The sequence below is a fragment of the Rhipicephalus microplus genome, chromosome X (assembly GCF_043290135.1).
Source record: "Rhipicephalus microplus isolate Deutch F79 chromosome X, USDA_Rmic, whole genome shotgun sequence".
NCBI classification, from domain to species: domain Eukaryota; kingdom Metazoa; phylum Arthropoda; class Arachnida; order Ixodida; family Ixodidae; genus Rhipicephalus; species Rhipicephalus microplus.
In genome coordinates, this window is record NC_134710.1 from 334,419,868 (window position 1) to 334,434,778 (window position 14,911).

Genomic DNA, 14,911 nt, shown 5'->3' on the forward strand with positions numbered 1-14,911 from the left:
TAAAACCTTGATAGTATAATATTCTCATGCCGCGATATTACTCTTGAGAAACTGCACTCTGGGTGAGTGGCGGGTAGTACTGGGTAGAAATAACTAGAAAGAGGTTATCTGATTGGTGGCTAAAATCAAGGCACGAGTGAAAATAAATACTTCACTGCGAAGTACCAGACCTCAACTTAACTACTTAAAGGTTAAAAAAAGGTAAATCTAGTTTGTAGTGCACTAAATATTACGGCGAGGTGTCGTTAGCCGCTGCCCGATCTAAACGGTACAGCCCTATCAATCCATCCATCCAATGGTGCGTGCCAAGAAAGCCGCTGTGAAATGTGTTCAGCAAGAAGCTGACCCCGGAATGCGAGAACAGGCAGCGGCGGCGAAGCGTGTGCGGTGCTGGGCGGACCTGGCTGGTGCTCCTCGGACGATTCAAGTTGTCACCTAAGAACCTCTGGAGGTATCACCTAAAAACCCACCTCAAGCTATCACCTAAAGGTATCACATTCGAATAAGCTATCACCAAAAAACCCACCTCACCACCATCCACACCAGGGAGGTGCTGAATTTGTTTTTACTTTTTCATGTGTGATTATTTATATATCTTTCTATCTCTTTCTTCATCCTGCTATCTTTCATTATATCGCTTTCTCTCTCACTCTGCTTCTTTCTCTCTCTTTCTTTTTTTATATGTGGCTCTGTTTCTCTTCTTCTTTTTGTGCCCGTTTCTTTCTATGTTCTGATTTGTCTGTTTTTTGTTTCCCTCTATTTTTATCTTTCTTTTTCCAATCTATTTCTTCGTTTGTCTTTTTGTCTTTCTTTCTTGTCTATCTTTCTTTGGGCTTCTTTCTATATCTTTCCTTGTTTCTCTCTATTAGTTTTTTCTTTCTGACTATAAGTGGCAACTCGAATGCAAAACACAACATTGCCAATATTACTGAATGTATTGAAGATAATGCTGATTATTTCAGTGATCATTTTAGTGTTTCAGGCAGCGATCAACCTAATTCGATGTTACTCTTTTACGATGTTTTCATTCGTTGTCCTTATTCCTAACAACGCCACAAGAAGTTCGTAATATCATCAAATCGCTTAAAACAACCGGTTCAGGTACTGACACCACTGAAGCAAGCTTCAGTGTAAAAAAATATCACTTGCGTAGGCACGTATAATAATCAAATTATTTTACGATGGGGTATTTCAAATCACCTCAAAACAGGTGAAGTTGTGCCAGTGTATATAAAACGTGACCATGAGTGCACAAGCAATAATCATCCAATTTGCCTTTTGTCCTCACTTAGTAACGTGGTCGTAAAAACAAAGAGCCGCAGTTTCGTCACTTGTGCGAAGCAATTAATGCAATAATAGCAGAGTGGAATGTCCCACGAAGAACAACAACCCCATAAAACGTGCCGTGCACTGCCGAAGTACGAAATACACCCGAAAAGAACACGCATCCAAGAAAGCATGGTCTAACAATGTTCACAGCTCGACACTTAACGCACTGCTCGAACACAAAAGACGCACGAAACGTACGCACAGGCACATACAAAGGGCGAGCGTGATCTAACAAGTGTCACAGTTCTTAGTTCACTGTGCTTGAACTGTGCATTCCTTTCACAAACGAGGCATCTGCAGCGACCACAGTGACTTTCGTATGCTCTAAAACATAAAAGCAATATTTTTGGTGAAAGCACGCGATGTACACTGTCGTTCTTTATGAAAGGTAACACGCGAACGCGTGGCCTGCGCTTTGCTGCGGCTGCCTACAGCACCATCAACCAACCAGTGAAGAAAGCACGTTTGCTTTTCGCGTCATCTATGGCCAAGCAAGGTAATGAGTTATCACCGGTAGACAAGCACTGCTAGATTACGTTCCCGGTGAGCGATATCGGGCGATTACTGCAGCCTGCGCCGTGGTCGCGTACAACGTTTGATATGTTGGCAGTGGACTACGCACTCCAGGCGTGAGCAGAAAACGAGTGCAATTTAGCAGCGCTTGTCTACCCGCCATAACTAGTTATTATTTTTTTCGGCAACAGACTACGCTGAAAACGAAGATGTTTCCTTTTGCTGTTGGTTGATGGGGCTGTAAGCAGCCGCCGCAGAGCGCAGGCCACGCGTCCACGTGTTTCCTTTCATGAAAGACGACCGTGTACAAGCTGCCCCCATCACAAATAAAGTGCGCGCGCATAGGTGCCTACGCCTCGTAGAGCACGGACGATGCGCGCCCTTCACACCATCTCAATCGTAATGCAGAGAACAGGCTGATATTTTTTCCCCGCGATCGGCGTACCACCAGCCGCAAATGCTGCAATAAATAGAACGTTAGTAGGCTGAAATACGCTGTCATAGCAGAGTGGTCTTTGTGGCAAATATATATATATATATATATATATATATATATATATATATATATATATATATATATATATATATATATATATATAGTTGCTCGTTTTTACGTGTTTTCACACAATACAACGAGATCTAACGGAAAATAATGCCAAGAAACGTATAGGGAAGTTATTAGAACCGATGTAATATAAATAAGAAGAAAGAAAAGTGGGTGAAAAATAACTTGCTTGCTCACAGGCAAGCTATTTTTCGCATCCGTTTCAACAACCACAAATCACACGTAAGCAGTTTGCCACATCTTCCATTGTCCAAGCATTTTCATCTACCAGGTCATTCGTTTGACAAGATTATGGTGACACTATTAGAATCGGGCTTTAAATCGCACCATGATTGCGAAATTCGAGAATCGTTCTTGATTCACAAGTCCAACAGTCTGTTATCCGGCATTAACGAATGCGTAGGCAAAGTGTCATGCCTTTCTACGATGCCCTGACGTGCGAAATTTTGAGAAATATTTAAAGCATCCCTGACGTGTTGTATACTTCCTAAAGGTTATCACATATTTATTTATTTTTTTCATGCTTGATCCTCGTCGTCAATGGTGAATGTTACAAATGCCTTTTACATGCCCACAATCTTGTCTATTGTATTACATTTTTAATGGTTTATTTAGTGTAGTCACGGCTGTTTCAAAGAATTTTTGTGACATTCACATGCTGATCGCACGTGTTTTGTACTGACGTGTTCGTACCTGCCCATAAAAGCGGCCACATACTCGTATTTCTGTTAATCCTGACGAAGGCCGTGCCACGGCCGATACGTAGAGTTAACAATTACCAAATTTTCATAAGTGCGCTCCTTGATTCGATTCCTAATTATAAATAATATATATATATATATATATATATATATATATATATATATATATATATATATATATATATATATATATATATATATGGGACATGATCCCGACGGCAATTAAATACTTCTGCAAATTCAGTCTTTTACCTGATGATCAATTTGGCTTTCGAGAATATTAGTCTATTGAACAAGCACTTATTGCTTTTGCTGAAAGCGTTGAATTAGCCACCATCCAATGCTTTTCAGTCGGTGCTCTTTTATTGGTTTCTCTAAGACTTTTGATTCAATCAACCATCGTATAGTTTTAAGCAAAGTTGAATTATACGTTATTTCTGGTCTTCTGTTATGATTATTTCGTAACATTAATAGACCTGTTATGTAGAGTATAAATGGATTCAGTCGTCTCCGCATTCAAAGTCACAAATATAGAAGTTCCTCAAGGATCAGTACTTGCGCTACTTTTATTTCTCATATTTATCATATATCTGCCTTTGACATTTACACATGCACACTGTCTTTTTTTTTATAAAGAAACCACCATAATTTTTTATGATAAACATTCTGATGCATTGGAGGATATATTTCACGCCGACCTAGCAAATATTTTTTCATCGTGTGTAATAACTGAGATAATAATTGGCCCATTCAAGAAAACGTTTATGGTATTCCGTTCCTCAAATACTTTGCTCAATCATTTTGCTACAGTTTCCCTAAATAATGATCTGATTGCAAGATCTGTGTCTGTTGAATTTCTTGGTGTTGCTGCAGATGAGTTTATTCAATTCGAGTGCCATACTCAATCACTCATTCAAAAAAATCTCATTTAGTATTTACACCATAAACACTCGCGAGGTTTGTTTTGTGTTTTATCAACATTCTTATGCCCTCATACTACACGCACATACACAAGTATTTCTCATTCTCTAATCTTCAGGTAATACAAACGCCACGCATTTTCATGACGTGCCGTTTTTCCAAAGTAGTTATTGCAAATAATTACAGTTCAATCGCACACAACGTCCTCAGCTTGTTTCCCGTATTTCGTTCTCTAAGTGTTTTGTAATTACGTATGCTGTTGAATCATAAGTTCTTACTACTATTGTTTCTTTTTGTAAATACCGAGCTCAATACACCAGGTTTTACTCGCTCCAGCCTCAAAAGTAGCAATAATAAAAAGCATTTTAAAACAACCTAATCTATCTATTCCTAAAGCTTGAAGAAATATGGTGGTTTTGGGACATTAAACACCACATATCAAATGATGAGAAATTTACCCTCGCATTTTCAGGCCTATCACTTTTAAAGTCATTGCTGTCGGATATAAATACATCTTTATTATTATCATTCAAACGTAGAACTAAGGAGCATTTCATTAACACTTTGTCAGACGCATATAGAATTCATCAGGTTCAGTCTTCGGTACAATTTCGCAAGGTAATGTTACCAATTCTAAATGTTTTAATTTAGCCTATATTTGATACTTGTTCACGTTGCTAGTTGTGCGCGACATTTATCTTTGTTTGAGTTTCTACAAATTATCTTTGTGATTTTTTTCCTGTGTTCTTTTTTAATCTCACTTTTTTGCATTTGTGATTATCATGATTTTTATTTATGATTATTCTCTCCCTTTATTACTGACGCACCAGAAACTGTGCAAAATATATTACTCACTGCTTGCCAAGATTCTTTTGCCTCTTGCACGTGTTGTTAGGAGGGTCCTTGACAATTGCTACTTTGAGTTATCTGAATGAGGAATCGTATATCAATGTTGCAGTTCATTTCGTCAATTCAAAATTTTTCCTTTCTCTCTCTGTATTGCTTACTCTTCTTTCTTTGAATTTCTCTCTCTTTTGATCTTTTAATGTCTTTATTGTCTTTATTTTTCTTTTTTTCTATCGCTTTCTTTCTCTCTTTATCTCGATAAATACTCTCTGTGCGCCATTTTCTATGGTCACTTCGTTTAGCTTCCGGTAGCGCTAATAAGCCACACTTATGCTTTCTCGTGTGTTCGCCGAGCAGAGCTTTTGTTTAATGCTTGCAGCTGCTGTACTTGTTTGGCTGGCTGGTCCAATTCCTCTGCCGCTGTAGGCCACCTGTGTTTGTTTGTTCTTTCAACACCACACAAACTACAATGATCTACAACAGCTTTGCTGTTAATATTTTTAAAAAAAGGCAAGCAACTACATGTGTAAGCAAGAACAGGCACAGTCATCTGCACAATTAGGAGATAACTGCCTTCGAATGTATTCGTTTATTGCTCTTATTCTTTAAGCTTGTGGAGGCTGTATGATGCCGCCATAATTTTCGTTGATGAGATCTCATGTTCCCACTGGACAAAACTCATTATAAAGTACAAAATTGCATGTTATTTCTGTAAAACTTGCGCAAGGACAAAGAGCACTGGGAGAGGGCAGAATGAGATCTCAGATACTGAAACGGCCATGTGTTATCACATCAGAAAGTACCTACTCAAAGAACCTTTGTGAAGCAATTAGAAGAGTTTGGTCTCCTGATTCAATATCCACAGTAACAATATTTATCATAATCATCACAAACACCACCACTGTCACAGAGAAATACTGTCAATGGAAGTGTTTGTGCATTACTTTAATTTTCATCTCCGTGAGCTATAAGCACTAAAAACCGCACGCAGCACCCGAACGGAGCGTCGTCAGCTTTCAACCGTGCCGGCTCGCGACATCTATTGCTGCATGCTTAAAACGATTGATTTAGACGCTCCGCAATGCCACAAGGTGGCGCTTCAAACACATAAACAATGCCTGCGGCAAGTGCGGCTCGTGGCGGACGAAGGCGTGGCACTTTCTTTCCTGTTTGGCCGGGCTTTCGAGGCCATCGGGGAAGCCCGGCCACGGCGGCCCAGATTGCGATAAGGCAAAAAGAGACAAGAGCAAGAGAACCTGTCCTGGTATGTTTATCCCAAGCGGCGGTGTCGTAAGTTCGCCACTGCGCGCACTGACGTGTGGCGGCCTGCTTCGATTGCTGCTTCTCGGAGGCCCCGCCACCACTCGTAGCTGGGCGAACCATCGGGCGCACTGCACGTCTCGTGACTCCGACCAGGCACGACAACACTGCGCGATGACCATGTCGACTGGAAGGGCACACGACTACAGCATCCACTCGGCCCACATTGCCGAGGTGCACGATATTCCCGTGAACGTCCTCATCAGGCCCCTGACCCCGGTCCTGGACGAGGCCAAAGTGGCCAGCCTGATGGAAACGCTCAAGGTGCGCCCAGTAGATGCAACTGTCTACTGTCTTTGCGAAGGGTGTCCACCGCCTTTTTTTCACACCCGTCAAAAAGGGTGCCAACATTTCAGTGTGGTTTCAGTACGTTTCTCGAAATTTGTACACCCTTCAGGGTGTTGTTTTTCGTGTAAGGAATATTGTGTGGATTTTGTCTTTCTGATATTACGCTCCTGCTTCTTCCCCGCCAGCAATGCTAGGCTGGTTCTCGCAGTCACGCTTTCTATGGCTAATAGGTAGGTTAAGTGAATAATTTAAATAATTATGGCCCACAGAATACTTATGTGAACAGGGAAAATAAATTGTACAAAGTATTGATGATCATCGGTGTCGTACAAACTGACATGGTGAAGCGTGTACAGCTTTGAGAGCAAACGAGCTCCGTCATTCTAGTACAGTATGATTCTCGTCACTTGATCTGTTTGGTACGAAATAAGTTGGGAATTGAATTTGTGTTCGGTAGCAACCAGCTCATCCAGTGCTCGAGCAGCCACATATGCTTGTTATTTGAATATTCCGCTCCCTTTTCTTGTAGGCGCGCCTACTGTTCTTGTCGCTGCCTCTGCAGGTCAGGACCTCCCTGTTTGCACGTTTCAGAAAAGACGAAGACCGCGTTCTGTTCAACAATAGCTGTCTTGACGACGTTTCACGCATTGGTCAAATCGTGCTTCAGAAGGTTTCGTTTAGTTCTGGTACGTGGTCATAAAGGCCCATCGCCCATGAAAATTATTAATCTATGCTTAGAATATACCCCTTTTCTCATTCTTTACCTGCTCACATTACGACTTCTCGGTATCGCAGGCATGACATCAAGAAAGTATTGTCATATTGCGCAATGACTTATTTCTCTGAAAATCCACATACTTTTAAGCCGCCAACTCAGCCAAACTCCAAAATTCTAAAGTGTCTGATCTCGCGGGCCGATGATAAACGTTTCATCAACCAAGGTTTAGTTCTGTTCGGTCACCACCTTCCAGCATCTAGGCATAATACAAGGCAAGAAGAGACTAAGGTACCTACTGTGGTCTTTGTCTTGTGAGAGCTTCAGTGATATATGAACGTGGCCGACCTTACGTTGTCTCGTCACAGTTCTTGTATGTGGACTGGAGGAAACAAATGATGGTTTATTTTTGACATGTAGGTGACCCTGTGTAACACAATGCAGGACTACGAACTTCGCTACAATCTGTAATCTTGTCTGAGGCTCGAATTCCGTCTTTTGAAGTGTGCATCATTGGTTTCATAAGCAGGCATGTTTGATGGGTGGTGCGAAATTATTGTGCTGAAACCAGCTGATTCTCTGTTAAAACTATTACCTATATTTTTATATATAAATTTCTTTAAATTATGCGTAATGTGCTTTTCGTTTTTCTGCTCCATCCCTCGTACAAATTTTTACTGTAGTTGTTAACTTTTCACTTTTTTATTGCCCTCTTCTTGAAAGTCATTCTTAAGCACTTTATTCATGACCAGTCTGCGCAGTGGGTATGTGCGCAGTAATAATTCTAATAACTTCTGCTGTGTGCCTGGCTGTTGCGGTCCTTACCCGCCACCACCACTTCTACCAGTTTCTCATGCTAGAAACTAGGCAGGCATCAGCAGCTAGTTAGACAGCATGACACAGTATAGAACAGTTCCAATTGAGCAGAACAGCTTCACCTTCGTGTAAAATACACCATGAATAAGCAAGCTTCAATGTGTAAGGGAAATGGGCATTTGTGTGCTTGCAACCGGTAGAACATAGCAAATAATCTTGAGGTGACCCGAAGGTCATGGCTTCGATCCCGGTCGCGGCAGTCGTATTGCGATGGAAGCAAAATGCTAAAGGCCCGTGTACATTGCAATGTCAGCGCATGCTCAAGAACACCAAATGGACAAAATTTTCGGAGCCCTCCACTAAGGCGTGCCTCGTAATACCATCGTGCTTTATGAACGTATAACCACGGATATTATTATTACTATTAATCAGCTTGAGGCATCAATTTCATTGTCAGCAGGGTGAAACTGTACGCAACAGCGGTGTACGGCAGGAGGTGGTTCACCAGCCGTTTGCCCCTCCCAAAATCTTTCTGCCATCAGACGCAGTGCACAAAATGACAATCGATCACACAAGTCTTCCTGGGCCTCTCCTCAGATTAAGGGCGTGCCCTCACCGACACAAATTCCTTATTACTCCACCTGTACGTACGAGCACCTCAACATACTTTTCCAGCTTGTACATATACACATAAGTCATATAAACATAGTGCATTTTTACTTTAATATATCATTCGATGTCCGGTGAACTGCTTCACAATGTTCGTCGCTCGAAAAGATGGTGGCTATAAATGCGATTATTCCTAATATCGCGTTTTCAGTTTCACTTGGTATGTGGGACGTTAACGTGCACAATACCCAAAGCGCCTTTAGAGGCACATGCGCACGTACATACCTCGTCTACAGATCCGACAGTAACGATTGGATAGGCTTCAGCGCGATTTAGACGAAGACCATAGGAGACACACAGAACACAGACGAGCGCTGTCTCATCTGGTCTTCGTCTAAATTGCGCTGAAGCCTCTCCAATTATGTACCAACTCGCCCAAGTCAAAGTGCTTTTGTGACAGTAACGACTCCACACATCACACCGGAAACATTGTGTTTATATTTCCCAGTACATGAATTGCAGTTCGGCAAGAAGCATACTCTGCCTCTTTGGTAGGTCCTCTTTCTTTGTTTTATAGCCAGACATCACCACATGCTGTTCGTGCTCCGGCTTTCTCGAGTTATGCCACGCTCTCTAGATTTAGACGCATGTCTTGCAGATTTGATGGCGTCTCTTTCTGGCTAATGGCCTGATGGTGTCAACACGCTGTGGAGGTCGACGTACTCGTTGTGCGCCTTTGGTTTTTTTACCTTTAGCTCCAGATAAAAGACAAGTCCTATCGCATGCGTGAATCTCGAGTGCCCTGTTATGAACCGTACTGTCCGACCATGACGTTGTCGAGCCAAGCATTATCGGCAGTTGATAAAAATGAGATAAAATACTTGAAGTTCGTATGTAACTGCGCAAATATTACGCAGAACGAAGCCGTATACCGGGCAGAGCATTGATCCGTACCGATGGTTTTATAGTGATAGGCAACATTTTCAGCAGAATACAGCACCTGGAGCCGTTCTTGTTCACATGGACGATCGAGCATAATGCTTCTCTCTCAGATATATGAACAACCACAAAAACAAAAGACGGGGGGCGGGGGGTATAAACAAGCAGTCTCCAAAAGTTGCCAGCTTTCTAATGACTTCGACGGTTTTTCGAGCGTGTCCAATGGTCCGCGGACAAACAGCGTTCTCGATACATTGCGCTTTGTCGTGTTCGCTGCTGCCAAGCCCCCGCGTCGGCGCTGATCGAACACACATCTAAGTTCAACGGCACCCAAGGCCACCGAAGCAGACAAACAGACCTGCTGGCAGTGTGCAGTGCGCTCACTCCGTGGATTGCATGAAATGAGGCGTGCGTGCTTCAAATACTGAAACCTGTGGGGTTTTTTTTTTCTTTTTTTTTGTGCATGCAGTGCACGCGTCTGGTCGTTCTCTGCCTACAGGTGAACTTTTTTTATACTTTTTAGCCACTCTGTACAGAGACATTTATAACGACGCAATTGCGCCAGTGTGCGACTGTGGTTCCGATTAACCTCTCGTGTGCACGTCACTCTTTGGTGAACTATGAGAGTACAAATTACCTTTAGTTACTGCATTTTCCTCTGTCTGGCTAATTTTTTGTGCCATAAACTTGTCCAGAATTAGAATCGAAATTATGCGAGGTGGGGGTGCTGCAGCCAAGCATCACACCTCGAGCACGAATGGCATTCGATGGAAACTAACCATTGTCGGGGTTTTATGTCCCGAAAACAGGGAGTGATTGGAAGGCATCCTTTTTTTCCCCCCTTTAACGTGCACCGAAATCTTACTACAAGGGCCTCCAACGTCATGCTTCCACCGGAATTCGCGTGCTGTAGCCGCGGGATTCGATCCCGCGACCTTGGCGTCGGCAGTCGAGCGCCATAAACGATAGACACCACCTCGGCGGGGCATTCGATACAAACGCATAGCGTTGCATTATTATTTTAAAAAAATGTAACTACTACAGCTTTCGATATGGTATTCTCAAATCACTTAGTCTTGGAAATTAACAAATGTGAGTTTCATTGAACAATTTTTAGGGCGCAGTTCGCGTGGTCTTCAGCTTCTGAGACCCCAAGGCGGAACGGATGAAGTTGTAAAGCCTATACCGCAATGACCGGAGCGTCTTTCTTCAGTTTAATGCCTTAGAAAGGCGCACGCACATATATATATATATATATATATATATATATATATATATATATATATATATATATTGACACAATAATAATGAGATCTAACAGATAATAATGCCAAGGAAAGTATAGGGGAAGTTATTAGACTGAATCGTAATGTAAATGTGAAGAAAGAAAAGTGGGTGAAAAGATAACTTGCCGTGGGCAGAAACCAAACCTGCGTCATTCGAAGGTCGCAGGTTCAGTTTACACGAAGTGCTGGACGAGTCTATTGGAGTTTATCTAGGTCAAACTGTGCGCCAGGACGGCACACAAAGGAAGAAGTGTGTTAAATAAGCGCAGTGTTTCGATTATCTGGCAACGTCTATGTTTGACAGCATTGTTTGTATGCCGCTGTTCCACGCAGCTTGACCAAGATAAGCGTCCGAATAAGCATGTGGCTTAGACTAAAACTGCATCTTATAGCGCGCTGAAGGCTATAAAGAAACAAGAAAGATATCTCAACGCGTTCAATGAGTGATGCGCTTTATGTCGATCGACTGACGATGTCGGCCGAAGCAGCGATCCCGAAATAAACTCTTTGCACACTGCTATCATCCCCCATCCCCTTAGATCTTTAAATTTGTGATTTTTTATCTGCAGTAACGTATCCTATGAAAACTGTCTTCTGTACCGACTGATCTGCTAGCCAAACTGACGGTAACTTCGAGCGGCATAAAAGCACTGAAGATCATTTTAATGTGATAAAAAAGTTTTCGTACCGTTCATGGCTTTTGTAGCTTGTCACCGACGCAGTCACAGTTAGCATAAACAAAAAACCAACTTTAAAGCACTGACATTCCACGAAGAGGTGCTTTTTTCAACGGAGCGGTACGAAAATGCGCGCGTGCCTCCGCTAACCCGCGTGGTGCGTCGAACCGGAAGCCGTCGCATCGCTCAGTTCTCTGAAATTTCCCATATTACTGTTCACCTATTTAGACACTTCTCTTCGAGGCCGGACGCTCGCTTATTCTTCTCCGGCAATGTGAGGTAAACAGTGTCGTCATTGAGAATGCTGTCGAAGTGAATGGTAGATGTGCTGTTTGGTGCGTCGGTTTGGGTTTCGCCAGCTAAACTGGCCAGATTGCATCGCTCCGCGGTTATTACCAGTGGCTGCTTTTCCAAACTTTCAAAGTGGCTATGGACTATTCGTAGGAAGGGCTTGAATTCGCCCATTAGACTCGACCGGCTATCACTACTCGTTAAAATGTTAATTGTGTTAGTCTTGATAATTACTGCCATACTTAATGTCTGAACCAATCTGAACATGCCTCCTGCCACAGGAAGGCAACGCCGCAAATAGCTCGCAGATACCTCCTTTCTGTAATTTTTAAAGAATATTGGACACTTTTCTTGAAATGCCCTGTATGCCCTAATTGGATGTTATAATTTGTTCTAGACAAGCACAACGCTAGAATAACAATGCCAAATTTATTTCCTGTGCCTTACTCAATGCGCTTTTAGTCCGGCTTGAGCACCGGCTCCATTACCCCCGGTTTCTCACTTTCACTACGATGCAAGTGAGAAACTTACACCTCTACCCTTCATAGTACTATTAAGTTCAATTTAGTCGACATTTTTCTTTAGCCATGACATTTTTCGATGTAGGTCCTTTTTTCCTTCTTGAGTAAAAATGGAGTAAAACTAAGCAGTTTTTAAACTACAATTCACTGCCTTTCTCGACGTTCTTCGTGTCCCTCTTCGTCTGCGTGTATGTGTGCACGCATGCGCGCGCGTGCATGTTAATCTCTTTCATTGTTCTTATTAATACGAACCCCTGAACGCATATTATGAAAAAAAAAATTGGCTGTTTGCTCGCAGCGCTGAAATCGCTCGCTTCGTAATGCATCCTGGTCCTCCGCAGGATCCGGCCCAGCGGGACTCGGTGCCTCCCCTCGACGTGCTCTGGGTGACGGGCCGCGAGGGCGGTAACTATTACTACTCGTTCGGAGGCTGTCACCGCTACGAGGCATACCGGCGACTTGGCCTGCCCACAGCCAAGGCTAAACTCTTCCGCTCCACGGTCAGGGACCTGCAGTCCTATCTGGGCGCCTCAACGCCCGACCTCAAGTGATGGACCCGCTTGCTCCTCCATCCCTGGCCTTGAACGACTTCGCGATATTCAAAGCCGTCCAAAAGCGCGTGCTGGCATCCCGCCTCGCGCAGTTTTTTTCTTCTCGAGTGCATATATAATCGTCAAATAGACAGGTTTGGCGAGTCGAATTTCGCACGCGAGCACATAGCTCGTAATATTGTTTTTTTTTTTTGTTTTTCTCTGTGGAAAGAGCTCGTGATGCTTTTTTTCGTAATGGTTTTGTGTCCGTTTTTCTGCGCGTGGAGTGTGTGCGTGCATGTATGAAAAGTTTTTGATGTTTTTGGTGCGAGCCCTACATCGCCCCCTTCGTATTCGTATCGTATATCGAGCTTAGTGTGTTTAGCGAAAGCTACGACATTGTGTTCTAACGAAATGCTTTACCCCTGTTATCGACATTTACATTTTATTGCACGAGCCGATCCTGTCCCATTATAAATGCGCTCCTTTATTTTATTGTTATATGTTTTCACTGTGTTCTTTCGTATGTGCCTCTAATAAACTTCATCTACTTTTGTTCAACTTGCGTTTGTTTTCCTTTCTGGTACAATTATATACGCTAAACTTGAAATCAGTTGGCGATTAATTAACTGTTTTTTGCGATTATCAGTATTTTATGTTGACCGGCACAAAGCGCAGCGAAAATGAAAATTTGCAGAAAGCGCTGTAAAACAGCTCGCTTTAGTGAAATGTGCAACACTGCATTTACTCTGCTTTATTTTATTCTCAGATGCGTTTTTTTTTTTATGGCGTACGTAAAGGTAAGCCAAATCACTCCATACTTCGTTACTGTTCTCTGTCAGTTCACTCTATCGATAGATGGTGTGCAGTCTGTCAGTTCGCTCTATCGATAGAGCGAACTGACATGCAGACTGCACACCATACTTCGTTACTGTTCTCTGTCACTGACAGACTTACAGACACTTGTTCCATTGGATCCGTGAAATAAGTGTACATCATCTGTTGGCCAGAAGGTCGCGAGTTTCATAGCGGCCTTGGCTGCCACGTTTCGATGGGGTCGAAATGCGAGAGAATTGTGTACTTGGATCGATAGGTGCGCGTTAAACTCCGGTGGTACAAATTACCGGAGCCCTCCACTATACGGCGTGCCTAACAATCAAAATGGCGCACGTTGCACATAGAATCGCGGAAGTCATCGATAAGTGTGCTTCGTCTTTGCATGTGTGCTTATGTTATTCTTTCGCGCAATACCAAAGAAAAGTGCAACTTCCACTTTTTTTTTCTCCAGCTTTACACTATAGGGAGCGGCCACTGTAGCACTTCTTGCAGACGAGCGAGAAAGCTCTTTGCGCTTATTCAGATATGCACTACGGATCAAGAGCAGAGAATAAACCTGCACGTGTGCACTTGAGAAGACTTGCTGCTTTTTTTTTTTAACCAGGTTCTGCTACGATGCGTATTTTTGTTTATTGTGTCTTGTGCAGCTCCGGCCTGACGTAACACAGCGGCGGCGTTTGCTTCGGCACGCTGTTTTCATATAGCCTCGATTGAGGCCTTGAATTTCGAAGGTGTGCTTTATAAGATTTCTAAGAGATGGATTTGTCATAAATTGTCACGTGCTACAAAGAGTCTCTTCAGGCTGATAATTTAAAAGTTTGTAAAGGATTATCTGTTAATTACCGCTTAGATACAACTTTAGGGGCGGTAAAGTGTTTCCGCATCGACGTAGAGTTCGTGTACAAAAGCAGTGGCGGATTGAGAGAGAGGGGGTGATCGCCCCTCCCCTGTCTGTGTAAACCCTCCCCCCTCTCACTTCAGTGCTGGTAGTCCACCCGATATCAATAATTCGGGCAAAAAATTGAAACTGCTCTGAGCACACCTTAACAGTATTTATACTACGAAGGGTTTTTTCCGCTAGTAAAAACAAAAAAAAATCACAGCATATCCACAGAATCAATGATGACGAGTGTGGCAAAGCGTTCGTCAATGTGTCCGTGCTTTCGTCCGTACATCCATACATACGTATGTGCACCCGTTCGTGCGT

At 42.8% G+C, this 14,911-nt stretch overlaps 2 protein-coding genes across 2 annotated transcripts in view; one reads left to right on the forward strand and one right to left on the reverse strand.

Annotated features, from left to right (window-relative positions):
- LOC119162350 (uncharacterized) overlaps positions 1-14,911 on the reverse strand; it is a 246,514-nt gene that overhangs the window by 133,394 nt on the left and 98,209 nt on the right. The window lies entirely within an intron of this gene.
- Positions 6,005-13,428, forward strand: Srx (sulfiredoxin). The gene is made up of 2 exons (XM_037413599.2): positions 6,005-6,459; positions 12,679-13,428. The coding sequence occupies exons 1-2, from the start codon at positions 6,142-6,144 to the stop codon at positions 12,886-12,888; spliced, it is 528 nt and encodes a 175-aa protein (XP_037269496.1). The 5' UTR covers positions 6,005-6,141; the 3' UTR covers positions 12,889-13,428.

Coding starts and splice junctions, on each gene's coding strand:
- Srx (XM_037413599.2), top strand. CDS start 6,142: ATGTTTATCCCAAGCGGCGGTGTCGTAAGTTCGCCACTGCGCGCACTG. Junction 6,460..12,678: donor GCCTGATGGAAACGCTCAAG/GTGCGCCCAGTA, acceptor GGTCCTCCGCAG/GATCCGGCCCAGCGGGACTC.